The 25,249-nt window shown below is 59.2% G+C and overlaps 8 protein-coding genes across 8 annotated transcripts; 4 read left to right on the top strand and 4 right to left on the bottom strand.

Moving 5' to 3' along the window:
• Positions 1–48: 48 nt before the first annotated feature.
• Positions 49–1,049, bottom strand: TRAVEDRAFT_112018 (uncharacterized protein; the record flags this gene model as incomplete). The annotated part of the gene is made up of 2 exons (XM_008034947.1): positions 49–541; positions 598–1,049. The coding sequence occupies 2 exons, from the start codon at positions 1,047–1,049 to the stop codon at positions 49–51; spliced, it is 945 nt and encodes a 314-aa protein (XP_008033138.1).
• A 5,593-nt stretch (positions 1,050–6,642) lies between these two features.
• On the bottom strand, positions 6,643–8,219 carry TRAVEDRAFT_110250 (uncharacterized protein; the record flags this gene model as incomplete). The annotated part of the gene is made up of 3 exons (XM_008034946.1): positions 6,643–6,702; positions 6,753–7,584; positions 7,765–8,219. The coding sequence occupies 3 exons, from the start codon at positions 8,217–8,219 to the stop codon at positions 6,643–6,645; spliced, it is 1,347 nt and encodes a 448-aa protein (XP_008033137.1).
• Positions 8,220–8,709: 490 nt separating this feature from the next.
• TRAVEDRAFT_42272 (uncharacterized protein) lies at positions 8,710–9,237 on the top strand (the record flags this gene model as incomplete). Its single annotated transcript, XM_008034019.1, has 1 exon — positions 8,710–9,237. One exon carries the CDS (start codon positions 8,710–8,712, stop codon positions 9,235–9,237), a length of 528 nt encoding a protein of 175 aa, XP_008032210.1.
• Positions 9,238–9,513: 276 nt separating this feature from the next.
• Positions 9,514–13,233, top strand: TRAVEDRAFT_140093 (uncharacterized protein). The gene is made up of 2 exons (XM_008034945.1): positions 9,514–10,362; positions 12,857–13,233. The coding sequence occupies exons 1-2, from the start codon at positions 10,069–10,071 to the stop codon at positions 13,166–13,168; spliced, it is 606 nt and encodes a 201-aa protein (XP_008033136.1). The 5' UTR covers positions 9,514–10,068; the 3' UTR covers positions 13,169–13,233.
• Positions 13,234–13,460: 227 nt separating this feature from the next.
• TRAVEDRAFT_82874 (uncharacterized protein) lies at positions 13,461–14,545 on the bottom strand (the record flags this gene model as incomplete). The annotated part of the gene is made up of 4 exons (XM_008034944.1): positions 13,461–13,490; positions 13,551–13,733; positions 13,795–14,155; positions 14,223–14,545. Coding segments are annotated over 4 exons (897 nt in total), but the record flags the coding sequence as incomplete, so codon positions are not given.
• Positions 14,546–15,238: 693 nt separating this feature from the next.
• Positions 15,239–16,815, bottom strand: TRAVEDRAFT_108904 (branched-chain amino acid aminotransferase II; the record flags this gene model as incomplete). The annotated part of the gene is made up of 8 exons (XM_008034943.1): positions 15,239–15,408; positions 15,468–15,677; positions 15,740–16,054; positions 16,108–16,216; positions 16,275–16,438; positions 16,495–16,561; positions 16,631–16,711; positions 16,780–16,815. 8 exons carry the CDS (start codon positions 16,813–16,815, stop codon positions 15,239–15,241), a joined length of 1,152 nt encoding a protein of 383 aa, XP_008033134.1.
• Positions 16,816–19,013: 2,198 nt separating this feature from the next.
• TRAVEDRAFT_108852 (uncharacterized protein) lies at positions 19,014–21,950 on the top strand (the record flags this gene model as incomplete). The annotated part of the gene is made up of 2 exons (XM_008034942.1): positions 19,014–19,938; positions 20,263–21,950. Coding segments are annotated over 2 exons (2,613 nt in total), but the record flags the coding sequence as incomplete, so codon positions are not given.
• A 1,779-nt stretch (positions 21,951–23,729) lies between these two features.
• On the top strand, positions 23,730–24,041 carry TRAVEDRAFT_109806 (uncharacterized protein; the record flags this gene model as incomplete). Its single annotated transcript, XM_008034941.1, has 1 exon — positions 23,730–24,041. A coding segment is annotated over one exon (312 nt), but the record flags the coding sequence as incomplete, so codon positions are not given.
• Positions 24,042–25,249: the final 1,208 nt, after the last annotated feature.

Genomic DNA, 25,249 nt, shown 5'->3' with positions numbered 1-25,249 from the left:
TAGGTTATATGGTCATGGCGGTCATTAAGATCATAACGAATGTCGAGACTAGGAAGAACCTCCAACCGGTGCTCCCGGTGTCGGCGGAGCGGTCGCTGGAGGAGTCGGAGCAGGGGGCATCGACGAGCCTCCGCTCGGACTAGATGGGCTAGATGACGGATCCCCACTGGGCGGGGGCGAACTCGATCCCGGAGCGGACGGATCGCCAGAACTCGGGGCCGGCGGTTGAGGCACATCGCTGTCCTCCCAAGTGCCCGGTATGAGCGCGATGGGCAGGAGCCAAGTCGCGGTGAGCGTGACGCCGTTGCCGATGTCGAAGCCCTTGATGGCACCCCAGCTCCATGCGACGAACCCGCCGATGTAGCCCAAGTATGGTACAAGACTTTTGACGAGTGCAAGTGCGGGGCGCAGCGTCGACGGGAGCGCGCTGTTGGGTACGTTGTTGAGCAGCCATGTGAGTGCGGACGTTATCATTGCGCTGAGTTTGGCAGCTTCGATCTCCTTGTCGTTGAGCAAGTTCATGATAGAGGGGGGAAGCCACCTGCAATTCCATAGCGAGTTAGAACCTGTTCGGTGGCGGACAAGTAAAGGACATACAATCGATATCCCCACCACATAACCTGTAGAGACAACTGGGTAGTGGAAGGCACCCAGACCCTTTTCTCTGTAAGAACTTTGGGCTTCGGTGTCGGTGTCGGCGTCGGCGTACTTGTTCCACTCGAGAATGGCCAGATCTTGCCGAAGCCCGTTTTAGGTGGCGCGACACCCGGAAGCGGCGCATCGTCGAGTATAACATCCACAATGGTGCCGTTCTCGTCGACCGAGACGATCTCCGAGCGCGCCAGCTCGACTGTAGAGGCCGCATTCGGTATGAGCGGCGCATAGAACATAACGCTGTCATCGTCTTCCATTGTGATGTCCGACTCATCTGCGCTGCCGTCCGAGCCTTCCGCGGAGCTCGCGTTCCCGGAAGACATGAGCGACTTGATGCGCAGGTTGTCGAGGAGTGCCCAGACGCTCTGGCGCCCGCGCGAGAGGGAGCCGTTCATCATCGTCGGGGAGGACAGCAGCGAGATGAGGCGCGAGTTGTCGATCGTAGCGGGCGCGCTGGGGTCGGTATCGTCTGCCGGTTTCTTCTCGCCGTTCGTAGCTCCACCATCGGAACCTGGGGCAGGCGTGGTCGGGGGAGTGGGCGGGCTGAGCGGAGACAGGAAGGGTGGTAGGGCAGAGAGCAGAGACTGAATCTTGCGCGCGAGCGGGAGAGGCTCTGGGTTGGGATCTGTGGCATCGTTTGTGGATGCTTGTTCTGCTGGTGCCGCGGCCTCAGGCTCGGCGGCGGCGGCGGCCGACTCGAGGATGGCGGGAAGCGCCTCCTCCGCTTCGGCGGTCGCGGACGAAGAGGAGCTTGAGGGCACAGAGTCGAGCTCAACGGCTACGGCTATCTCCTGCACGCTGACTTCCTCTGGCGTGCCTTTTGATTTCTTGCCAGCCTTGCGCGCCGCGAGCTTTGCGTTGACGTACCGCTCGAACGCGGTGAGCTTTGTGCGCGGAGACTTGGCGGTGGGCGGCCTCTCATCGGGCTGCGAGAGAGGCGACAGGAGGGCCGGCGTCGACAGCGAAGCATGTTTGGTGCTAAAGGCACGGCGGAGCGGAAGGCGTTCTCGGAAAGCCCGGAGGCCCTTGCCTTTCCCAGCGGCCTGAGTAGGAGTAGCGGGTGCGCTTGTGTCATTGGGCTCTGCGGCCGCGACGGTAGCTGGCTGTGGAGGTTGCACCGGCGCGGCGACAGCGACGGCGGCCATGGTGGTGGTCGCAACAAGAAGAGCGGAGAGAAGGGAAGAGGACGGTTGCGAGTGCCATGGCGGTCGGCTGTTGACGCGGTCACGGCACAACTTGAATTCAGAATTGAGTACCACGGGGTCGGCGCCCCTTCGCCGACGCGCGTGGTCCTTGCTTCCTGCCGTCATCATCATGCTCGTTTACCTCCACCGTGCACGCGCGTATGGCTCATATACGTCTGCGGGATCCATGACTGGACCCATGTGGCGGGCGAATCTCGGATGAGGATCCTCCAGGCTACGTGACAGTTCAAATACAAGCACTCTCGGCATCTTGCAAGGACGCACGCGGCCGCTAACATATGGTATCGTTTGGGTATCACCTGGCGCTGGTACACGACAAATACGAAGAATGCTAAAAGTCAAGATGCCTTCACATCCAGCGATTATGGGAGCATCGTGGGCACTGCCAGATCAGACACCGTGCGCAGCGCTGTAACGCAAAGTAAGTGCTGGACTATATCTGCAATAGTATGAATATAAGAATCGAGACTCACAAACCGGAAGTAGTTCAATGTACCGCAGGTGAAGCATTGCCAATCTCCTAGCCCCATGAATTGCCAGTAGTGCGGACAGGCATAGTCGGCCCGCAGTCGCTCGGCCTCGCCCGCGATGTCGATGTTGTGCTGGTAGAACGGTGCCGCATGTTCGACGTATTGGGCGGGTTCTCCAGGATACTCTTCCTCTTCGTCCGACGGGTAGTCTTCATCCTGCTGTGCATACGCTTGGTGCCGTTCTTGCTCTTGTCGTGCGTTCATCTGACGCCGTGCTTCCTCCTGTTGAGCGTTCACCCGACGCCGTGCAGCGCCGAGAAGCATATCCTCGTTCCACTGGTCGCATCTGCAGGTTTTCCATGGCGCGGTGCACACGTAACAGAACTGGTGCCTGCATCGACACGTCATGTGGTTGCACCCCATCAAGAGCTCGACGAGCTGCCCGCAGCTCGGACACCGTTTCCATCCGGATTCTTCAGCCAGAGCAATCACGTCCTCGTCCTCGGTGATCATGCATTGGACGTTACGATCATGCGAGGGCCCCTTGCAGTGCCCACATGTGTATGCCCAGCACGTCGTGCAGAGCATATGGGTCGGGGATGGGGTGGCTGCGCCGATGAATGTGGAACAGGTGGGTTCGTGGCAGTATACCCTGTTCTTGGTCCCAAACTCTACCGTCTTCCTTTCGACTTGCTTTCGGAGCCTGCCGTCCAGATAGCCCCAGATTTCGTTGAGCTCGAAGGGCTGCTGACAACATGCAGGCGGGAAGAGAGTTTCGTCGACCGTGGCAGCCTCGACCAAGTCAACGAGGCACTGGACGTCGTAGGGATGTCCACATGGTGCGGTGACCACCGGACCCTTGATGTCTTCCATGCAGACGACGCAGGGGTCAGTGCTTATATCGCAGGTCAGTACTCTCATCGTCAATATCTAGAGGTCGCTGACCTTTCTTCCGTAGGGCTTTCCGTGAGATGTGGCGGTTCTATTGCAGGGCCCCCCATGAAAGGTTGTGGTGGAATATAGGCGTCGAACATCTCGCGTCGCTCCCTGCCAGAGTCTACGTCACATGTATGGATTCATACGCAGACAGCTAAACTCACCGCTTCCAGGGCTTTCCTTCGAACCACCGTTTCAACTTTTGCCAAGGCGAAGAAGTGGGTTCAAAGGAGTATGTTGCCGAACGATAGTATGGGCGCTGTTCGTACGATGACCGATGCCCCGCTGGAAACCTCGGTGTGTCGGATCTCCGGTAGTGTCTGGGTCTCTCACGGCGCGCGCGCCATTCGAAGTCGTTCCGGGTAGCCCGCCAGTCGGTCTCGCTCAAGCTCCGGGCAAGGCGCAAGTCGTTTACTCTGGTGCCTAGCGCCGCGCCTTCTTCAGCATGGAGCTGCAGAGCGACCTCCCGGTCTGTGTGTATGCGGCGAGCATGACCCACATCCTCGAGACTGAGTGTGGCGACGAGTGACAAGAGATCTGCATCCTCAGCCTGGAATCCATCTCTGGCATAGCCGTGATAAGGAGGTGCATCAGCAAAGTGTGCGAAACTGTGCATAGCAAGTCAGTGCTCGGCGAGGATTGCATTCCCAAACTGGTCGGGTAGACGCTGGCAATGGACCGCCGCGCGTGGCCTACCTTCGGCGCGCGAGGTGAATCGTTGCATATTTGCGGCCATGCATGGCAAAGGATGTCAATGTATTTGCCACGCGGGCGGAAAGTATGCCAAGATATACCCATGCGGGGGTAGAGAATGCCATCCACCGCCGGGTATGGCAGAGTATGGCAGAGTATGGCAAAGGTATGCCATCGGTAGCTGCCCGCGGAGCGTGATGTCGTAGTAGCGTGAGCGACAGCAAGGGTCCCGCGTATGTACTAATTAATCGACGCGCATGATAACACGCCTGTAGGATTATGGATGATGAATCGTTGTACTCTTACAGCTGGTGAGCATGTTGTCAGTCGGGGGTACAGATTCTGAATCGGCCACGGCGCTTGACTCTCTTCCAAATCGAGACATGTCGGCCCCGCATGGCGCATCGCGATGTCGATCCTTCCCCGACTCCTCTCATGTTTTCACGCTTGCTTCACCGCTCACGCCGATTTTGACATGTCTTCACGCGCCCTCGCCTCATCGCTGTTCGGCTCCCTTGCCCTGAACCCTGCGCCCTACTCTCGTCGTATAAAGCTCTCGACGCGCTCGGTATCCCTCCCATCGTCGCTTGTCTCCACACTCCCTCTTAGCAACTGCTTCACGTTCCAAGCCTGGCCATACCCGGCTGGAATTTTCACGCAACGCTCCTAATGCCTGCTCTGCGCTATTCGGAGTCCCTTGCATATCCCGGTGCCGCTCTGGAAGACAGGTATCTTATTGGAAAGGTGTCCAGCGGTGAGCACAGTCGAGGTGAGTCTTTTTCGAGCGCAGGTCTGGGTGCTTTAACGTGTAAGTCGTGCATATATGCGGTTTGCGTCCTTGTATGCCGATCTATAGTTCGTCGCATCACCCTGTTTTCACGGTGCGTGTTCTTTGATACTAGGTCGCGCAACGAGTCACCGGCTCAGTTTACCACTAACTGATACTGCGCCGCGCCCCGCCTTTATGGCTGCGGCCACCATCGCAGCGCATATTACCCCTCATTCGAGAGGATGGATAGGGTGATGTGCGCGAAAGGCTCACACTCAAAGGTGAGTAGTTCCACTTTGCCTGCGCGCCTCATACTCATCGGCGGCGTACAGGTTTGCATAACTCTTGCATCATGCGCTCGCGCGCATTCACAGGAGATTACTCATCGTTCTGGCTCACCGCTACCACTGGCTCCGCTGCTGACTACGTCTCTGCTCACTGAGGCGCTCCACTTGCTATGTCCATGCTGCTCTCGATCGTGTCCTTGCTGTCGTGTCTCTGCTGTCGACTGGCTGTCAGATCCCGTTTGAAGTGCTGGTATAGTCTTGCTGACGTCGCATGCAGAGGCTTCAAATTTGCGGAGCTCTACTTCGCCACCGGACACCTGCGCCTACCTCTTCTGCGAGCACACATCTCTGGCTTCGTCGGCCTCCGTATGTTCGGCTGTTTTCCGTGTCTAGGTGCTAGGTGCCGCAAGAATATTCGCCGCTGTAGCACCGCCGGTCTGCGCTGTGTTATCACATATCAAATAAATCATTATATTTGTTTGTTTTCACACGGCTTCACTGTAAGGCTTGTGAAGATGTGGCGGGGCATTGTCGAGGCGTAAGTTTGCCCTGGTAGTGCGAGGGTCAGGTATGCAGCTTGCCCTCTATCGCATACCCATGGCATTCCAATAGCCACGAATGGCCTAATATTACCTTCCATGGCATTTCCTGCCTTACATGGCCGGGATGGCATATATCTACCTAGGATGGCAACGTATGTCAATGCCGGGCGAAGGGATGGCAATGCTGGGCAGGTATATGCCATATAATCGTGTACCCCCTGTATAGGTCGGCGAAAATTTGGCCAGCAAGGTAGGTATTGCATTGACATTTAGTTATGCATGTCCATGCCATACTATACATATAGGTATGCAACGTTTCGCACTTTTTGCTGATCAGTGCGTGTCTATACGGTCGCATTGCTGGTGCAGTTTAATGGAGAGACAGGAGATGGTTAGTGCAAGGAGTGTTCGAGTACGTGAGTGCTTTATTCTTACTCTCGGTGTCCATCTCGTGACATTCGTTCTGCCGGCGGGTGCTTCTGCTGGGAGCAGATAGGTGCCACATTAGTGAAGAAGTTGTGAAGACAAACACAACGTCCCGCGACCGCTGCTAGGCTATCATCGGTAAGGATCCTGAACTATTGTGTACGCGCAGAATAGCACGGCCGCTGAGCGCTGAGTGCGCGGTCGTCGCTATCGGCATATATACCCACCCGTTGGCATTCTCGGACTTCGCCACCTCATTTCGCTTCCCACTCATATTCACGGGCGTCCTAGCTTTGCGATTTCATGCCCACGGTCGCCACTTCGCCGTTGTATGCCCATTCTGAGTGCCCACCCACGTATCGCGAGCAACACAAGCCGGCGTACGCAGTCCCCTCCTTCCCACAGTGCTTGTCGGTCTAACCAGATTTCTGCCGATGCATCATAGCCCCCCGATCTCGTATCACCACTTCGCCACAAGAATGATTCGTCACTCTTGTCTTTGCTTTCGCATAAGATGGAGAGTCGCGCCAGAAGCACACCTCACAATAACGACGCCGCCCGAGAAGGTGCTGCATGGAAGGGATATGCACGACACTCAAAGATAGCAAGAGATCATAGTATCGGCACATATCAGCAGGTACGGCGAAGGACAGCTGCCGTCTACATATAGCGATTGCGCCTGCATCGGGCACAAGCCCAGATATGGCAACGCCGACAGCTCTGCCAATGCGGGTGAGCCTCATGTTCCTCGAGTTACAAAGGACACTCACGTATAGAAAGAGGTTCAGGTAGTGGCCACACCCCTCACAATTGCCGTCCGTCGACACGTACCGCCAGCGGTGCACGCAGTCGTGGTCTACCCGCAGACGCTCCGCCTCGCGCGCCACCCTCCGCCGGATCTCTACCACGTTCTCACCTTGTACGCCCTGCCGCTGCACCCTATCCTCCGCCGCGGCAATGAGCCTGTTCTCATCCCAATGGATGCAGGTACAGGTCCTCCATTGTGCGGTGCATAGGTAGCAGAACTGGTGTCTGCACCGGCACGTCATATGGTAGCACCCGATCGAGAGTTCCACGAGATGACCGCAGCCAGGGCATCGCTTCCACCCGGATTGGGCAGCCAGGGCAACCACAGCAGCGTCCTCCGCGCTCGTGCACCGGGTAGACAGAGCATGCGAAGCCGCCTTGCAGTGGCCACATGTGTTTTGCCAGCAGGTGGTGCAGAGAAGGTTTATCGCGGCTGGGGTGGCCGCGCCGAGGAAGGTGGAACAGGTGGGCCTGTGGCAGTACACCCTGTCCTTCGTCCCGAACTCGAGCGTCTTCCTGTCGAATTGCTTCTGAAGTTCCCCGTCCAGATAGATGTGAACCTCTTCAAGCTTGAACGGCTTCCTGCAACAAGCTGGTGGGAAGAGGGACTCGTCGACTAGAGCCGCCCGGAACAGATCGACTAGGCATCCGACATCGTAGAAGTCCCCGCAAGGCGCACGAATCGCAGGACCCCTGATGTTGTCTCTACAGATGACACAGGTCTCGGCTCTGAAAGTCAGCGCGTCAGTCAACCCAATCTCACCATCACTTAGGAGGAGATAGTACTGACGGTGCCTTGGCGGTAGACGTCGATGCGGAAGAAGATGAAGCAGCAGCAGCAGCAGCAGCAGCAACAGCAGCAGCAGCAGCAGCAGCAGCAGCAGCAACTTCCAGTGTTTTGCTTCATTTCCGAATCGGATGTCAGTACCAGTGCTTGCCCTGCTGGACGAAACCTGTACTTACCTTTCTGTAGACGACGATGCAACTGCTTTGATGTGCGCAACAGAGGCAGTGCTAGAAGAAGTGGTGCTGCGGGCCTGTACCGCCTGTGGACGCGGGACAGCCTCGTACGGAGGCGGTCGTCCCTCTGCTAGCGCCCTCGCAAACTCTCGATCGCGTCTGCATGCTTCCTCCGAAGTAGCCAGCTCCTCGAGCACCCGAGCATCCGACTCCAGTGCCGAATCCAAGCTTTGCGCGAAGCGTATGCCGCTAGCGAGGGCATCCAGAGCGGCAGCTTCTTCGGCGAACAGTTGGAGAGCGAATATTTCGTCATCCGAGGGACCTCCTAGCGGCCCACGATCGCTCTGCTTCCGTACTTCATTAATATCTTCAAGGCTGAGCGCAGCGATGAGGGACAGGAGAACCGCATCTTCGTCCGGATGTTCTCGGTTTGGGTGGCCTTGGGTGGCTAGGCCATCCTGCCCGGACATCTGTGATGAGGAGACGAAGTGCGAAAGGAGGTGGGATGCCGCTTTTCAAGGTGAGCAATTTATCGTCGTTCGCCGTGTCGCGTGGTATCCTCCATGCCGGCAGGTATCTTCTCCTGGGACTAAAGCGCTACTTTATCGACTCAGAAGTCTCGTCGGCATCCGCAATCGGTCCCAGGATGTGTCAAGGGAAGCGATTGAAGCGCAGGGCTAGTGCTCTCGACCTACCGCAGCACGCTCACAGGTCCGCCACTTGCCTGGTCTCAGCCGCGTTGCCTGCATCCCGATACCCCGTCCTTTGATTGAGCGGTGCGGATCGCCGTGCCCGATTCAGCTCTGTGCTGCGTCATGGTCACAATAGTCGTTGCCTCGAGGATGCGGCATGTAGGCCTATGCAACTGCGTCGCAGGCTGACCGCTATATTTCACGGACTGTGCAGATACGCCGTTACAGATCATTGCTCTCTCCTCCCTCATCATCCTCCACTCTCATTATGTCTTCAGGACGCGCCATACCCCACGAATGCGCCTCCAAAACGCCTGCATGGGCAACAACAGATCGCGTGGCCGACTGGCGCGCAACACCTTTGCGAGAACGCTTCGAAATCTTCAACGCGTTCATGCACGAGTTGGAGATGGACGGTCACCTCAAGACCTGCGTCAAGATAGCCCCGCCACACGTTGGCGCAGGTCGTCGCTGCGTGAAACGGGTCCCGGTGCCCTTAATGCCCCCGACTATCTTCGAATATCCCGAAGAAGACGAGGACGATTACCTGGAGGAGGCGGATAGCACAACAGCGTGCGACGATGGGTCACCCGTCTACGCAACACCTCGCGATAAGCCTCTCCCGCTCCCGCCACGAGATGTATCCAAGAAGTTGCCCCCGACACCTCGGGATCGTAACAAGGCGCTTCCATCGCTGCCCCCAACACCACCCCCAAAAACACGCCGCAAGGAGGAACCGATGCCGCCGACGAAGGGCCGCAGTAGAATTTCCTGTCTGAGCGCTGTTAGTACCTGAAGAACGGCTAGTTTCAAGTCGCTTTCACTTTATTTCTTTTTGCTTCATATGTCCGACACCGAGCCCTCAGACGATGATACAGTAGAGCTTCGCTAGTCCTGCATACGATACCCTCGCAATACACGCGCCCAGCCCCACCTCAGTCTCGTTTGCGTTTGCTACACGCGTGTTACCAGCATGACGTCTGCGGCTAGCTTAAGCGGTGCGAGATATACTCGCCAACACAGACGCACACAACGTGGCGCCGTCATCATGTCCTCCGCCACATCTCAGACGCCTCACATCCCCGATAACTTCGTCGTTGACGTCCACGACCTCGCTGCTATCATTCTCGATGCCCACGCTCGGACAGAGCCCCTCTTTCCTCATGCGCAGCTCGTAGAGATCAACCACGGCGACGCGCCGCTCGCCACCTTTCCCGAGCAATTCTTCCACTCTTCCTGGCACGAGAGCGCGGTGCTAGCACGGAAAAGAGTTGCATACATCCTCCAGACGGATTCATCTGCGCAGGAGCGGACCGCAATCGACACTTTCGCTACCGCAGAGGGCGTGAAAACCGCTGGTGGTCGCGAACTCACCCGACGCGGGCTCGAAGATGTGTACTGGCGATGCAAGGATTACAACAACGGCTACCTCCTCGCGTACGTCGCCCAACGAGTGTTCGACAGTCTGCCTCCGACCGCGGAACTTCGCGCACGCACTTCCACGAAACACGAGGTGCTCTGCAGGCCGAGCGAGGTGACCGTTGCGGAGATCGACATCCGCCCCAAAGAAGCGTGCCTCATCCTCGTCAAGGAGCCGCGCCCCGACCTCGGGCCTTCGAAGGTTGACATGGCGCAGCACCTCTCCGGGTTTTCCGATAGCATGCCCTGGGTGTTCCTCCTCCTTGGCGAAGCCATGTCCACCGACATGGAGGCCGACGCGCGCGTCGTGCTCGACCTCGTCCTCCCCCAGATCGGCGGGCGCGGCGGAGGTAGCGAACCGTTCGCGCTGGAGCGGGCGATCGTATACCACGAGAAGGTACTCGCGAAGGTCGCGGATGAGTTCGAGCGGTACGATCTGTCGGGCAAGATTCGAATCGCGGAGGAAGACATCCGCCGCCGCGGGGACGCGCTCGTCGCGCTCGTCCTGGACCGGATCGCACGGATCGCCGCGGGCCAGGATCGCTTCTGTCGATATTGCGGGAAGGATGGGGTGGAGACGCGCTGCTCGAAGTGCAAGAAGGCGTTCTTCTGCTCCTCGTGCCAGGCGCTGGGGTGGAAGTATCACAAGGTGTGGTGTTCGTGAGTGGTATCGTCCCTATTGTGATGTCCTATGCTGTATTCTGTACTCAAAACAACCATCCCCTATGCTAACTTCTCACGGGTGTCCTTTAAAGCTTCGCACTCGTACATTCCGTGAAGTGGATGCGCGGCAGACGGCCGGCTTTGCCATCTATGTGCTTCCGCTGCGCTTCGGTTCAGCCGCTGCTGCGGAAGTCCGGCAGAAATGCGCAATGAAGAGTGGCGTCAAGGGTGCTCCGCAACGGAAGCGCATCAAGTAGCATATGTGCTTCGGGGATGCGACAACATCTTAATTCATTTCCGAACCACAACCGCACCCGCTCTCACCATGGCATACCCACCTCCCATCTCCCCTACTGGGCCGTACCTAGACATGCATGATCTCGCAACGTGGATTCTACACGCACACGCCACCGTCATCGCAACTCCCTTCGCCACCGCGAAAATCGTCGAACTCAATATGAACGGCGACCCCTTCCAATCGCTCAGCCAAAGTCCCGATGGGTGGACCAACCATTCAGGGTTGCACCGGAAGGTCGCCTATGTTCTTAGCGATGGCCCTCGCGGTACTCCAGACGTCACTCTGAACACCTTCGTCTCTCCGGACTTCACCCCAGACATCGGCACTTTCACAAGGCAGGCGGTGGAAGACATCTTCTGGCGCTGCAAGGACCTCGACCAGGGCTCCCTGCTCGCACACGTCGCGCAGTGCGTCTTTGACACACTCGCTGAGAACGGGCTATGGCTGCGCGCGCGGACGTCCATCGGGTACGAGCTCGTTTTCAACCCGACGGAGATTAGACTCGGCTCCGCGATGGTCACCCCGCGCGAGGAGTGCATCATCATACACGGACAGCCGACGGGAGGAGTGCAAATCTCGGGCTCCAGCGGGCCCTTCCCGTGGCCGTACCTCGTCCTCGGGAGCGACGCCGACCTCGACCGATGCGTCGTCCTCGACCTCGCGCTGCCAGGGATCGGCGGGCGGGGCCTCGGCGGCGAGATGTTCGCACTCGAGCGGTACGCCGACTACATGGCGCGCGTCCTCCCACTGTACGCGCAAGTCCACTCGCTCGAGGACCTCAAGACAGGCACCCAGCCCTTCTCGACCGACGAGTATATGCAGGCGCGCGGCAGGGTCCTCACGGTCGCTGTCATGGACAGAATCAGAGCGTCCGCACGCACGGAGGACTTTTGCAGGCATTGCGGGGAGCCGGAGGTCATATCGCATTGCACGTATTGCCCGGCCAATTTCTGCGCGCCGTGCTACGAGCTGGGTTGGAGATACCATAGGCGATGGTGCGTTCCGTTTACGGGTTGAAAGCCTATCACATCTTCGTCTCGTACATAGTGAACGTCTTGATGTTACTGCTGCTGGCGTATCAAAAATACACCCTGTCTCCATCGTTTGAGCTTGGCTCATGTCGGGCGGATGCAATTGCTGCAATGGCGGTTTTTTCCAGACATACCGTTCCGCGGCTCACACTCCGCCGTACTAGGCGCGGATGTTTCGCAAACATCCGTCTCGTAGGGTCTTGCGGACAAACCCTCATCGCAATGCATGAAGCGGCATATATACCTTCTGCGGCTAAGTCTTGCGGAGCATCCAGCCTTTCTCCAGCATGGCCTCCCCCGTCCCCTCACCGCTCGGCAGACCAATCCTGGACATGCACGATCTCGCAGCGATGATTCTTCATGCCCACGCTACCGTCGATGGAGCCCCTTTCTCCCGGTCGAAGATACTCGAAATCAACAAAGACGGCGCCCCTTTCCAATCCCTCACCGACCAAGAAGCCCCCCACGGGTGGTTCGACCCTAGCGGACCGCCCAAACGCACTGCTTACGCCCTCTACGATCCTTTCGATATTCCCCCGGGTCCAATGGCCACCGTGGAAACGTTCCCCTCCCCGATGGGCATCTTCAACGCGGTCAGCGACGACCGCACCCTCAGCCGCCGCGCGATCGAGGACGCCTTCTGGCGCTGCAAGCTCATCCACCAGGGCTTCCAGCTCGCCTACGTCGCGCAGCTAGTGTGCGGCAGGCTTCACGCGGCCGGCGCCCGCCTACGCGCGCGCACGTCCACCGGATACGAGCTCCTCTGCAGCCCCTTGGAGCTCACGGTTGGGACCGCGACCGTCACCCCGCGCGAGGCGTGCGTGGTCATGTACGCGAACGAGACGGATGTGCGCGTTTCGAGTTTCTTGGGGTTCGACGGCCCCATCCCGTGGCCGTACCTCGTATTCGGAGACTTCAACGACCTCGACCGGTGCGTCGTTTTGGACCTTGCGCTCCCCCAGCTGGGCGGGCGTGGCCTGGGCGGCGAGCTCTTCGCGCTCGAGCGGCACGACGAATACATGGCGCGCGTTCTCCCCCTGTACGCCGAGGTGCACCACGTCGCAGTGGTCACCTTGGGCGTAACGCCCCGCCTGGCCTCGGACGAGATGCGGGATCGCGCGGAAGTGCTCGCGGAGGCCGTCGTACACAGGGTCATCGGGCCTCGTCAGGGAGAGGCGGACTTCTGCAGATATTGCGGGGAACCGGGGATCATCACTCGCTGCGGGGTGTGCAAGACCTCCTACTTCTGCGAGCCGTGTCACAGGTTGGCCTGGAAGTACCACAGGAAGTGGTGCACCCCGTTCAGAGAGCGCTGAGATTCGAATTCCCGTCGTGCCCGGGACTCACAAGTAGTGTGATGAAATTGTATCCACCTTTTATGCATTCTCCACCATGGTCGCGTGTACCGCGTACGATGTGCAGATGGTACTAGTCTGATTATTCACACGTTCAATACGTAGCTTCAGCCAGTTCGTAATGTCGTATCCGTCCGCAAAAATACATGGCATCAATATCATTAATCTCAACACCTCTGCACGAAGCTCGCAGCGTGCGAGGAGTCCAGCTATCTTGTAAACGCGCCTTCGGTTCCGTTCACTGGCCGCCGCTTTTCAACTTAAGCCCAGGCAGGCTGAACATCTACAAAACCACCGTCAACCACTCAGCACAATTACGACACCGCAAACACAAGAAGCTCACCTCGAAGATCATCTCCGCAGGCACACCCCACCCGCGCACGCCCTGCAGCTGGTTCACGAGCTGCGTGCCCAGCACAACGCCCACGACCGCCCCGCTCTCCTCGTCCACGATCGGGCCCCCGCTCGACCCCGGCGTCGGCGGCGGGTCGAAGTGCAGGTGTGCGAGCGAGTCGTACGTCCCCGGCTGCCCATCATCACGACCGTCAGCTGAGTCGTGCATCAGGGAGTAGAGGAGGGGGACTGACCTTGGCCTCGCGCCCGGCAAAGTCCTTGTACCCGAGCGCGGTCCCGCGCGCCCACTTGCGCCACGTCCCGCCGACCCAGGGCGTCCAGCCGTCCGCGTCGCGTCCGCCCGGCGGCGGCGGCTTGTCCGCAACGAGGTGCGCGCGCACCGCCGTGCCCGGCTGTACCGGGTACGGGTTCACGGGGAGCGTCTGGAGTCCTTGTGCGGGCTCAGAGGGAGCGTGGGTTGAAGCGGAGAGGAGGAGGAGGTCGCCGCGGTGCATCGCGGAGAGCACGGCGCGCACGGGGTGGAAGACCGGCGCGGTGGGCGGCCCTGCGATCACGAAGGAGCCGGAGATGTGGTCGCCCGGGCGCACGGCGGGACTGGGCAGCCCAGCGCGGAGCAGCGTATCGTGGCGGATCTGCAGCAATACGCAACTACCGTGAGCACTATGGGGGTTCATGCAGGGCAGAGAAGGGTCGCACCTCCTCAAGCGTATGCGCACAAGTGACGAGCACGGCCTCGCCCGGGGGCGCGCCGGGGGCGTGCACCGCGAACCCGGAGCTGTACGCGACCTTGTGGCCCCTGCCCGTGCGGTCCTGCACGACGTGCACGACCGTCACGAGCGCGCCGTCCGCTCTGCACACCGCCGCGCCCGTGCTGACGTCGGAGAACTGCGCGCGGCGCTCCGGGCCCGGGCGCGACTCGTACGGGAGCGCGGAGGGGAGGACGTGCCCGGCGCGCTTCATGTACTGCTCGACGAGCTCCGTGAGCGGGATGAGCGGGGGCCGCGCGGAGGCGGCGGTGGCCTTGCGGAGTTCAGCGAGGACGTGGGCGTCGAATGGCTTGATCGGCGGATGCTGCTGGGGGGAGGCAGACGTTGGGGGGTTAGTGGGCGTGCTCGTCGAGGGGGGTGGGGGCGGCGGGGAGGGCGGGGAGGGTGGCTCGCCGAGGAAGGTGGTCGAGCCAACCTGGGCGTAGTGTCTGCGGGGACATGGTCTTGACCGGAGCGCCTGGGCGGCGAGTGGGCGGGCGGAGATGGTCAGGAGGGGCGAAGAGTAGCAGCGGGTGGCCATCGTGCACTGACAGAAGCTCAGAATTGCATTCGGGTGGTGGGTGGTAGTAGAGTAAGAGTACCCTGGCAGTCCTAGCACTCGTCGGACTCGACCCCGCCTTGGCTGGAGTCGGAGACGAGTCCGACCACTGCGCCCACTGCGAATGACGTCATTCTCGCCGCAAGGTCTGACGACTATGTAGGTCTTAATTTCCGCCCGTTCTCCGCGAGACGCCAACTGCGCGATGTCATAACAGTACTGAATGCGGACGTCATGATGAAGACAAATTCATTTGAAGCATCTAGGTTTGCAAGAGAGCAGCAGTTGGAAAGCAAAAGACCCCGCTAGATCGTACGCTAGTATATGCGCGATACATCCTCAGAACACACAAGAAGAATATGCGGCAGTAGATTAGTCTACGACGACGCTCCAAGGATGCGCGATCTTGCCCGTCTGGATGCCCGTCAGGTACTTCCACAGCGGCCGCGACACCGGGCCCATCCCGTCCGGACCCGTCGGGATGTGCACGTCCTTGCCCAAGTAACCGATCCGGTCCACAGGGCTGATCACCGCCGCTGTACCTGCGCAATCATTCCCCGTTAGCACTCCGCACTAGTGCGCAGGGAGTAGGGTTACTTACCGGCGCCAAATACCTCGGCGAGGGTGCCGTTCTCGGAGGCCTCCTTCACCTCTCCCATCGTTACCGAGCGCTCAGACACAACGAGCTTGTCCGAAAGCTCGGGTACGTTGATCTTGCCTGTCTGGTGGTCCCTTGCGAGCCCGAGCACGGAGTCGCGGGTAACACCAGGCAGGATGAGGCCATCCAGCGGGGGCGTCACAAGCTCGTATGCTGCGTGGACGAGACAAGTGAGCGGCTGAGCAGCGAGGTAAGTAGAGATATGGGTGACGTACATCCGTCCGCCTTTTTGAACACGACAAATGCATTCATGGTGCCAACCTCAGTGATGTAGTGCTCGGGCCCGTGCAGCCATAGGTTCTGCACGTAGCCCTTCTCAGCCGCAGCCTTCTGTGCCGCGACACCCGCGGCGTAGTTTGCGCCAAGCTTGTATGCGCCAATACCACCGGGGGATGCACGCGTGAACTCGGTCGTGCCATACAGCGCTACGGGCTTGAAGCCTTGTGGGTAGTATGGGCCGACGGGACTGCAAATGACGAACAGGAGGGCCTGTTTTGGAGGTGCGATACCCAGTGCGGGTTGCGTACCAACTGATACACATAGTAAGTTATCATGCAGACACGGAGATGAGAGGGAGACGTACTCATTGTCGGACGGAGGTAAAGACTGTAGCCGGGCTGGTCGGGTATCCAGCCCTTTTCCAGACTGACAAGCTGCTTTAGGAGTTCCACCATAGCCTCCCCGTTAAAGTTCTGCATGTCCGGCGAGGTTACATAAGGCGCACTGAATTGCACTGGGGGTTATACGCACGGGCATCGCTACGCGCTCGGCGCTCGTGTTCATGCGCTTCATGTTCATGTCCGGGCGGAACAGGGTGACCTTGCCATTCGTATCCCGGTACGCCTTCAAGCCCTCAAAGAGACAATGCGCATAGTGGAAGACGGTCGCGCTCGGGTCGATGGCAAGCGGTCCGTCTACATCGCCGTCAGTGACCCCTCTGCTTCCTCTGCGGACATGAAAGGACACGCACAAGGCTGGATCTTCGGCGCACCCCATCCCTCCTGTATGTGCCATGGCACCGCCAGCATGTGATCCGTCTACATGATCACGCACGCCGCTCGCTCAGCACGCCGCATACGGCTCCGCAAGGGTGTGAACGGACTCACGAAGGTGTGACCGAATACGAGGCTGGACGGGGGCGGCGGCCGCTTCGGCTGCTGCGTGCGCGTAATCTCGAGCAGCGAGGGCTAGGGAGACAGGGACACCGGCGTCGGATCATCTTCCCTTCTCTCGTCCATCGGAACGGCGTACACACCTCGATGTCCGGGAGCTGCACCCGCTCGCCCGTCATGGGGTCCAGGCCCGCGCTGTGGTAGCGCACATTCGCGAGCTTGAGGAGCTGCGAGGGGCCGGCGCGGAGGGCGGTGCGCTGCGCTGAGGCGAGGCGGAGGGTGCGGAGGGAGGTCGTCGACATGGCTGGTAGAGTGCCGCTGTGTGCAGGACGAGCGGTGAGTTATACGCCAAGGAGGTGACTCGCACGATGACTGGGTGGCAGGACAGGAGGGAGTACTTTTCCGATTTGGGCAGGAGCCGGTCTGTAACGCCCAGGCGCCGGCCGAGCACTCCGGCGCTGGACTTACCGTACTAGTTACTCCTGCCTTTCTCGGTCTACCCGCGTTCTGCTTACAGAACGCTCTCTCATCCCGCCTTGGCTTCGCCTTGGCACTAAAACTTCCTTCTCTCTCTCTCTCCTCCCCGCTACGTATAAAACCTCTTGTATTCACGTACGGCTGAGGGATCGTTCCTTCTGCAATCGACCAGACCGTAACCCTGTCTATCAGCGTCTGAACGTTCTCGTGTGCCACCTCCTTCCTATTCTGGTTGCCGGCGTCACATCTTTTTGACATCACACGGATTCTCTCGTGTCGACTCTCTTGCTTCTGCTCTACTAGCTTCACTCAAAAAAAAAAGTCTCGCCTTGTCCGACGTCTGGGTCTGATCACCCTTCGACCAACGACACCGCTCGACTACCCCACCCCGCCCCCCCACTTCGACATATCGACATCTCGGCGTTGCTCCAACATGTCGCAGTACAACCTCCGAAACCGCACCTCGGCGACTTCGGTCCACAATCCCCAGGCCATACCGGGAGAGTTTCGCGACTCTCCCGCTCCCGACTCCGAGTCCTCAAACACGCCCTCGGGCGTGGACTCTACGTCCGGAGTTGGAAACTCCGAGTCCAAGGATGGGCGCCTGACTTACAGTCAGGTCGCTTCCTCGCGACTTCCCTCACCGGAACCTCAGGTTCCCGAGGAGATCCCTGCTGCGCTCAGCGAGCAGGCGGCTGTTGTAGATAACAGTACTAAGAATAAAATTCTTGATAAAGGAAAAGCGCCCGAGACGTCGAGCGACTATCCCTCCATTCCCATGAAAGAGGCGAATGTAGAGGACGGACATTGGGAGACGGCTCCGCGAAGCGGCAGGCACTCCCCCACCGCAGGTCGTGCCCCCGCGCCGAGTTATGCCAGTGATGCATCGCGCGGGGAAGGAGCTTCAAATTTGAAAGCAACCCGCAAGGGCAAGGAGACTGCGACGGCACCGATGCGCGTGCCCGGTCTCGAGGAGCATGAGCTCGACCCAGAAGTACAGCGCCTCGAGCTGCTGCGGTACTCGCCCGTCCGCAAAGGGGTCGAGACTCCGCAGCCTCGGCAAGTATCTTGGGCAGGCCCGAGCACTACTATACTGAACTCGGACTCGGCCTCCGGCGTTGCATCAGTTAACCAAGTAGCTCAGGGCGCCATATTGGCCTCCGAGGATGCGGCATCGGATGATATTGCTATTCAAATCGAGGAACTTGAGGATAAGATCCGCCTGCTTCGTCTGCGATCTCCCCCGAGAGCCACGAGCACCGGGAAGATTGCCCCCCGGCTACCTAGCACGCCCGCGGACTTTAAGTTGCGCGGGTCTGTTATCGGAACACCTTCCAAGGGCAACGGGGCAACGGGTCCCCTTCCTGGGCAGGCTCCGACCGAGCAGGGCGATGAGCCCGTCACCGCCGGGCTCGCGCCCCTCCAGTCTCTCAGTACGTCACTGAAGACGGCCCGCACGGCTAAGACTTCGCGCTTGAACACGCGCGCGGAAGAACCGCACATCGGTTACGACCCAGCTGGTGCGCTGGTGTCTACTACAATGGATCGCGTGCGGGGCCACCTATCTCGTGCACCTGCCCCGCCTACTTCGAAGCTCGGGCGAGGGGCATTGGACCCTGCCCTGCGGCCCCTAGCACAGCTCGAACCGACGAGCAGCCTGGGCCAGGTATTCCGGCAGCTTGAAGAACGGACGGGGGGGGGAGGACCGCCCTCTTCGTCTTCGTCTTCATCGAGTTCCAGCACCAGCCCAGAGTCGTCGGACTCTGGGGAATCTCTTGGAAATTCGGATAAGCGACGGAGTAAGAACCGTAGGAAGAAACTTGCCCGCCGAGAGCGCGACCGCGCCTCGCGCCTCACGCCCACGCTACGAGTACCCGTGCTAAAACCACGAGAACCGGCCATGTATGACGGATCACCTGTATATCAGAAGTTCCGTAAGTTCACGCAGGACATCACCGCGTACATCGATGGTTATCAAATACCTGAGGAGCGTCAGGCCGTCATAGTGTCGCAGTTTTTGTCGCGGCGCGCGGAGTCTTGCTATCAGGCTACTTGTTCGGAGGCGCCATGGGAATGGTCCCTGGGAGAAGTACTCGAGGAAATCTTCAATTACTGCTTTCCTGTGGATTTCCGTCAACGTATGCGTGAAAAGTTGGAATTGGCAGAGCAAGGGGGACGTACTGTGCGCGAATTCGTGCATGAGCTTCAAGAGCTTTTCCTCCTCCTCGGCCGTATGTCCGAGGAGACGAAAGTCGAGAAGCTATGGTACGGATTGAGACCAGCCTTACAAGCTGATCTCTTCCGCGCCAGGCTCACTCCTGCGTCGGCTTCCTGGGCCTCTGTCCAGACCGAGGCGGAGATCGCTGAACTAGCCCAAGCCGCCATGGCTTCCGCCGAGCGGCGCCAGCACTCGCAACGCGCCAGTAGGGCGTTTGGCCAGTCCAGTCGCTCGCCCCGACATGACGGGGGTGATTATCCCGCGTCTCGATCACGGGACCGCCCTCGCGACCGACGGCCTGAGCGCGAGCCTCCTACTAGGCCGACCGTGTCCACGGCCCCCAACTCTGGACGAGAGTCCAAGGGAGGGCGGACGTCCGGCAGTAAGCTGGGACTCCGTACGGCCGATAAACATAGAAACCCACTTACGGACAAAGAGCGCGACGATCTTCGCGCGGCCGGGAAGTGCTATAACTGCCGCGAGGTTGGCCATCTATCGCGCAATTGCCCGCGCTCGAACCAGGTCTCTAACAGCACCCGGGGGAAGCCTCCGGGTGTGACCGCCTATAGTATGAACATCGCATCAGCGGACCCGACGGACGAGCTGCGTGCTTTCGTGGACTCATCTAGCCACATCGACCGAGTCGAGTTCAACCACATAGCCGTTTCGGTGGGCGACGCCTCGCTCCCCGCTCCCCCGCGCATGTCATACGCCAGATATGCGGCGCGATGCGAAACCGTGACGGACTTGGACAGCTGTGCATCGGTATCGGACTTTGGCGGTGACGTGGGCTCTGTGCGGGGTAGTCTGCCGAGCTTGCAAACTGTGTCCTTCGGGTCGCGAAGCTCGGGCAGTGTTTGCTCTAGTCAAGGGCGCGCCCCGACGTTCACATCGCACGATGCTCCTGTGGCTGCAGCCTCCCGCACTTCAGTCATCGCTTCTCTTAAATACCCGGGCTCCCTGCCGAGTCTGCAAACGATCCGTGTCACTAGTGAATTATCGGACGTCGGGGACGAGCAGCAGGTTGACGTACTGCGGTATCCTCTCGATCCCCAGTCCGCATCTTCCGAGTCATTTACCGATTTCTTGATGCGGGTGTGTTCCTCTTCCGAGTACAGCGAAGGGGATCTGGAGGTTGTGCCTACGCGAGCCGATCGCCTTCTCCCTCTGACGTCCCAGGAGGGACGGGCATATGTCCCTCTGGGGGATGTATTGGCCGATCGCGCCGAGTCGCTACTTAATAGATACTTGCCTTACTTCCCGGACGAGACGTCCGGCGATTCCGCAATCCTTGTGGGACCACGGGACGACGACCACGTATCCGTGTTGTATAGCGAGTTCCGTGGTATCACAGACAACGGGTGTCTCCTGCCTACCGAGGACGGCACGGTGCCTCTCAGTCGTGCCTGTCTGGAGGATGAGACTTTCGATGTCGTAGCCTGGTTCCGCGCCCTTCTGGGTGGCCTGCTTCGGCGGGACACCGACGAGAACAATGAGCTCGTGGACAACGGGTCCGAGCTCATTGGGGATGCCTTCGGCATTCATGCTGCCGCTGTGCTGAACCGCGAGATACCCTGGCCCGGCTCCTCGCACTTGTCGGAAGACGTAGAGGGCGTGGCTCGGTTTACGGCGTTCCGTTATGGTGACGTCGTTCTGCTGGAGGACGCGTACCTGTCTATGGACTGCCAGATTAGTCTGAGCTTCCTCCGTAATGCACTGTTCGACTTGCCCGGATGGTACTCCGCCCTGGCACGGCGGTACTGTGCACCGGAGGGCGTAAGCGACTCCCTGGCACTAGGGCTGGCTCTTTTGGACCCTGGCGCTGGGGCATGCGATGCTGAGCCGCTGGAGGGCGTGTCCTGCTGTGTCGCGGATCTTACCGTTCGGCCGTTGCAGCGCAACGCCGCTGAAACCAAGGACTTCCGGCGTGTTGTCCCGGATCCTATAGTGGTGACCGTCCACGTGAACGGACAGCCTGCCCGCGCTCTCCTCGATTCCGGCTCCTTGGCAGACTTCATGTCTGCGAAGTTTGCTCATCAATTGAACGTCAAAGGACACGAGCTGGAAAAGCCCCTACCCGTTCAGCTGGCTGTACAGGGCTCTCGCGCGAAGGTCAATTACGGCTGTAAAGCGGACATCGTCTATCAGACCATCCGTGAGCGACGATACTTCGATATCATGAACATCTTGAACTACGACCTTATTCTCGGGACTCCGTTCCTTGCCCAGCATCAAATGGGTTTGGGATTTAACCCCTCGAAGGTCGTGGTAGGCAGTGCGGTCACCGCTCCAGTTCCCATCGCCCGCGCTCGCATAATTGAGTCACGCGCAGCCGATGTCCTAGAGGGCGAGCTCGACAGGATTCGCGCTGCGCTACGAGCATACGCCGCGCCCATATGCCGCGACGCGAGTGACGCACCTTTTCCGCCGCTTCGCGCCGTAAACCATACCATCCCATTGAAGGACCCGGCTAAAGTTTATCACTGGAGGCCGTCCAAATGCGCGGATGCGTTACTACCTCACTGGGTTGAGAAACGTGACGCGTACCTAACCACCGGTCGCTGGCGTATGTCCACTTCGCGGAACACGTCCCCTATGCTTCTCTTAAAAAAGCCGGGGACCGGAACGAATGGCGTCCCAGCTCGTTTGCGGGTGGTGTGCGATCTTCGCGAACGTAATGCTAACACTGTAAAAGTGACGTCTCCGCTGCCCGATATGGAGGCCATCCTACGGAGGGCGTCTCGTAAACCGTACCGGAGTCTCATAGATGGCAAGGACGCTTACGAGCAAATTCGCGTCGAACCGGAGCATGTCGAACGCACCGCTATGACCACCCCGGACGGAAACATGGTTAGCCTAGTGCTACAGCAGGGAGATTGCAACGCCGTTGCTACTTACCAAACATTGATGAACCACATCTTCGGGCCGTTTATTGGCCGTTTCATGGACGTCTATTTGGACGATATTATAATCTACTCCGATACTGTAGCGGAGCATGAGGATCATGTCAGACAAGTTATCGACATCCTAAAACGAGAAGAACTCTACCTGAGCTCTACTAAACTTCAATTCCTATGCGAGGAGCTGAAGGTACTCGGGCGGATACTTGACCGTGACGGGATCCGCATGGATCCTGACAAAGTCGATTCCGTATTGAACTGGAAGGTACCTACCTCGCGCGAACTTCTGCGTGGGTTCCTCGGGTCAGTGGGGTATCTCGCGGATGATATAGCTACTATTCGCATACCGATGGGGGTGCTGTCCGGGCTCACTGGCCTTGAGACCAGCTTTCGCTGGGGTCCCACGGAACAACGCGCATTCGATGAGATCAAGCGTCTGACGCATGCTCATCGAACGCATCACCGCAAGCCGCTCGACTACTCGCCCACGGCGCCCCGTATCTGGCTAGTGACGGACGGCTCCCTCGGTGGCATTGCTGGGGTAGTATGTCAGGGCGCGGACTGGCGCAACGCACGCGTCGCCGCGTTCTTCTCTGCGAAGCTCGGGTCAGCTCAGGCCAACTACGCAGTTCATGAAATAGAAATGCTTGCCGGTGTTGAATCCATGTTAAGGCACCGCGACATCCTGTTGGGTTGTCAGTTCACTTGGATCACCGATCACAAGGGTCTCATCCACCTCCTCGGGCAGAAGAACTTGTCTGGGAGGCAGGCACGTTGGATTGAGAAAATCGGCGAGTTTGATTTTGAGATCGAGTACGTACCAGGGGTTGACAACGTCCTTGCCGACGCCTTGTCTCGCATCTACACCAACGATGCTCCCGGCACGGTGCGAGCCCCGTCAGAGTACGTCGCGCACGATGACAGCGGACCGCAGCCCGTGGTCGCGGCGCACGCTATGTCTGTGCCAGTCCTGACTGCAGGAGAGGCCGCGGCGTTGTTACCGGGCAATGAGCCCCATCGACCGCGTACGCGTGCTTCAACAGGTGCGACATCGCGGCAACAGGCAGTGCCTCGGGCCGCCCCGCGCCCCACCGTCTTGCCCGTGGCCGCTCGTCCTACGAGGGCTCCGTCAGCCCTTCCCGCGAAGCCGGCAACGGTACTCAGACGTACCTCCCTGTCTCGTAACCGTCCTGTACGGGCAACCCCCGCTCAACCGGCGACGCCGCCGCCCCAACCTGATCGTCCATCGCGCCTCGCTTCGCTGCCGGCGGAGTCTGGCCGGCCTGAGTCGGCGCGCGAGTTTGCTAAACGCATAAAGCGTGTCGTTCTTCGCATCCCATCGCAAGAACGGGAGGGCGGGAAGGATAGCGTGCAGGATGAAGGGGGGCGGGCAAGCTACGTTGCCCCCCCGACCGCGGCTGACACGCCCCCTTCACACACCCGGCCTACGCCGGAGGATGACCTACTGCAAGTAGCTCGTGAGACTCTGTCCCGCCAAATGGGGTTCTTTACGTACCTATCCGAGAATTCGGAGGGCGTGAATCTCACGACCGCATTAGCAGGCCGGTACGCCGAAGACAAATTCTTCAGCCGAATCTTGGAGAACGTGAAGTCATTTAAGAACTTCCGCTATGCCGATGGTCTCATTCATCTGCATGAGAATCATCGAGACCTCCTGTGTCTTCCGGACGTGCTATACAACGGACGTAGTGTTCGTGAAATTGTAATTACACATGCACACTCTTTGCTGGCTCACCTTGGGTCTTATAAGACGCTGAACTTGCTACGCGACCACGTCTGGTGGAAGACGATGGCCGCAGACGTCCGCTCTTACTGCGATTCGTGTCAGACCTGTAAACGCAGTAAGCCGAACAATCAGCGCCCGTACGGGCTTCTGCACTCTCTTACCGTGCCCAAAGCGCCCTGGGAAGTCATAGGCATTGACTTCGTCGGGCCGATGCCTGATTCGCGCGACCGCAACGGAGTTTACGACTCCATTGCGGTCATCATCGATCTCTTAAGCGGCATGGTACACCTCGTACCGTGTAGGACCAACTACACCGCCAAGCAAGTGGCGGAGCTCGTCTTCGCAGAGGTCTATAAGCATCATGGAATGCCTCGCGCGATCGTTAGCGACCGTGACTCTTTGTTCACTAGTTCGTTCTGGACTCACCTACATCGCCTTATTGGTGTCGAACTGCGCATGTCCAGTGCTTATCATCCCGAGTCGGACGGATCGACCGAGAGGGCTAACCGGATGGTGACGCAGATGCTCCGGCAGTGCATCGGGCCAACCCAGAAGGACTGGGTGTCCAAATTGCCCGCTATAGAATTCGCCATTAATACGGCGCGCTCTGACACTACCGGATACGCACCATTTTTTTTGAACACCGGGCGTATGCCTCGAGCAATGATCTGGGACGATGCGCGTTCGGATGAGTACCCTGGTGTTCGTGTCTATGCCCAGCGGGTGAAACACGCGGTCATGGCAGCTCACGACAGCATTCTTGCCGCCCGCGTCAAACAAACGCGGGACGCGAACAAGAAGCGTAGGCCCGCCCCCTTTGTGGCGGATGATCTCGTGTACATTTCCACCAAAAATATATCGCTCCCGAAAGGGCTGGCGAGGAAGCTCTCCCCCAAATACATTGGACCTTACAAAATCCTACGTGATTTTGGTAACCACTCTTTCCAGGTCGACTTACCTCGTAACCTGAAGCAGCGTGGGGTCCATGACGTCTTTCACTCGTCTCTTCTTCGTATTCACGAGCCGAACGACGACCGTCTATTCCCCGGTCGAATGGAGACACAAGTGGCGGAATTCGAGGACTCCGAGGATGAATGGATCATAACTCGGATCCTGTCGCACCACGGCGCGCGGGAGCAAGCCATATTTGAAGCGTTGTGGCGATCGGGCGATCGCACTTGGGTGCCGTACCGGGAAGTACGCAGTACCCGCGCGGTTGCTGAATATTTGGAAGTACTAGGAGTGGAAAACATTAGCCAGCTGTCTGACGG

This window comes from Trametes versicolor (genome assembly GCF_000271585.1).
Source record: "Trametes versicolor FP-101664 SS1 unplaced genomic scaffold TRAVEscaffold_1, whole genome shotgun sequence".
Taxonomy (NCBI): Eukaryota; Fungi; Basidiomycota; class Agaricomycetes; order Polyporales; family Polyporaceae; genus Trametes; species Trametes versicolor.
This window is presented reverse-complemented; position numbering and strand designations above follow the sequence as displayed.

What these genes read in the sequence shown, in the direction of transcription:
- TRAVEDRAFT_140093 (XM_008034945.1), top strand. Translation starts at nt 10,069, where the DNA reads ATGGCGCAGCACCTCTCCGGGTTTTCCGATAGCATGCCCTGGGTGTTC. An exon ending in GGGACGCGCTCGTCGCGCTC is followed by an intron (nt 10,363 to 12,856) that starts GTCCTGGACCGG and finishes TTCGCGCTCGAG; the next exon opens with CGGCACGACGAATACATGGC.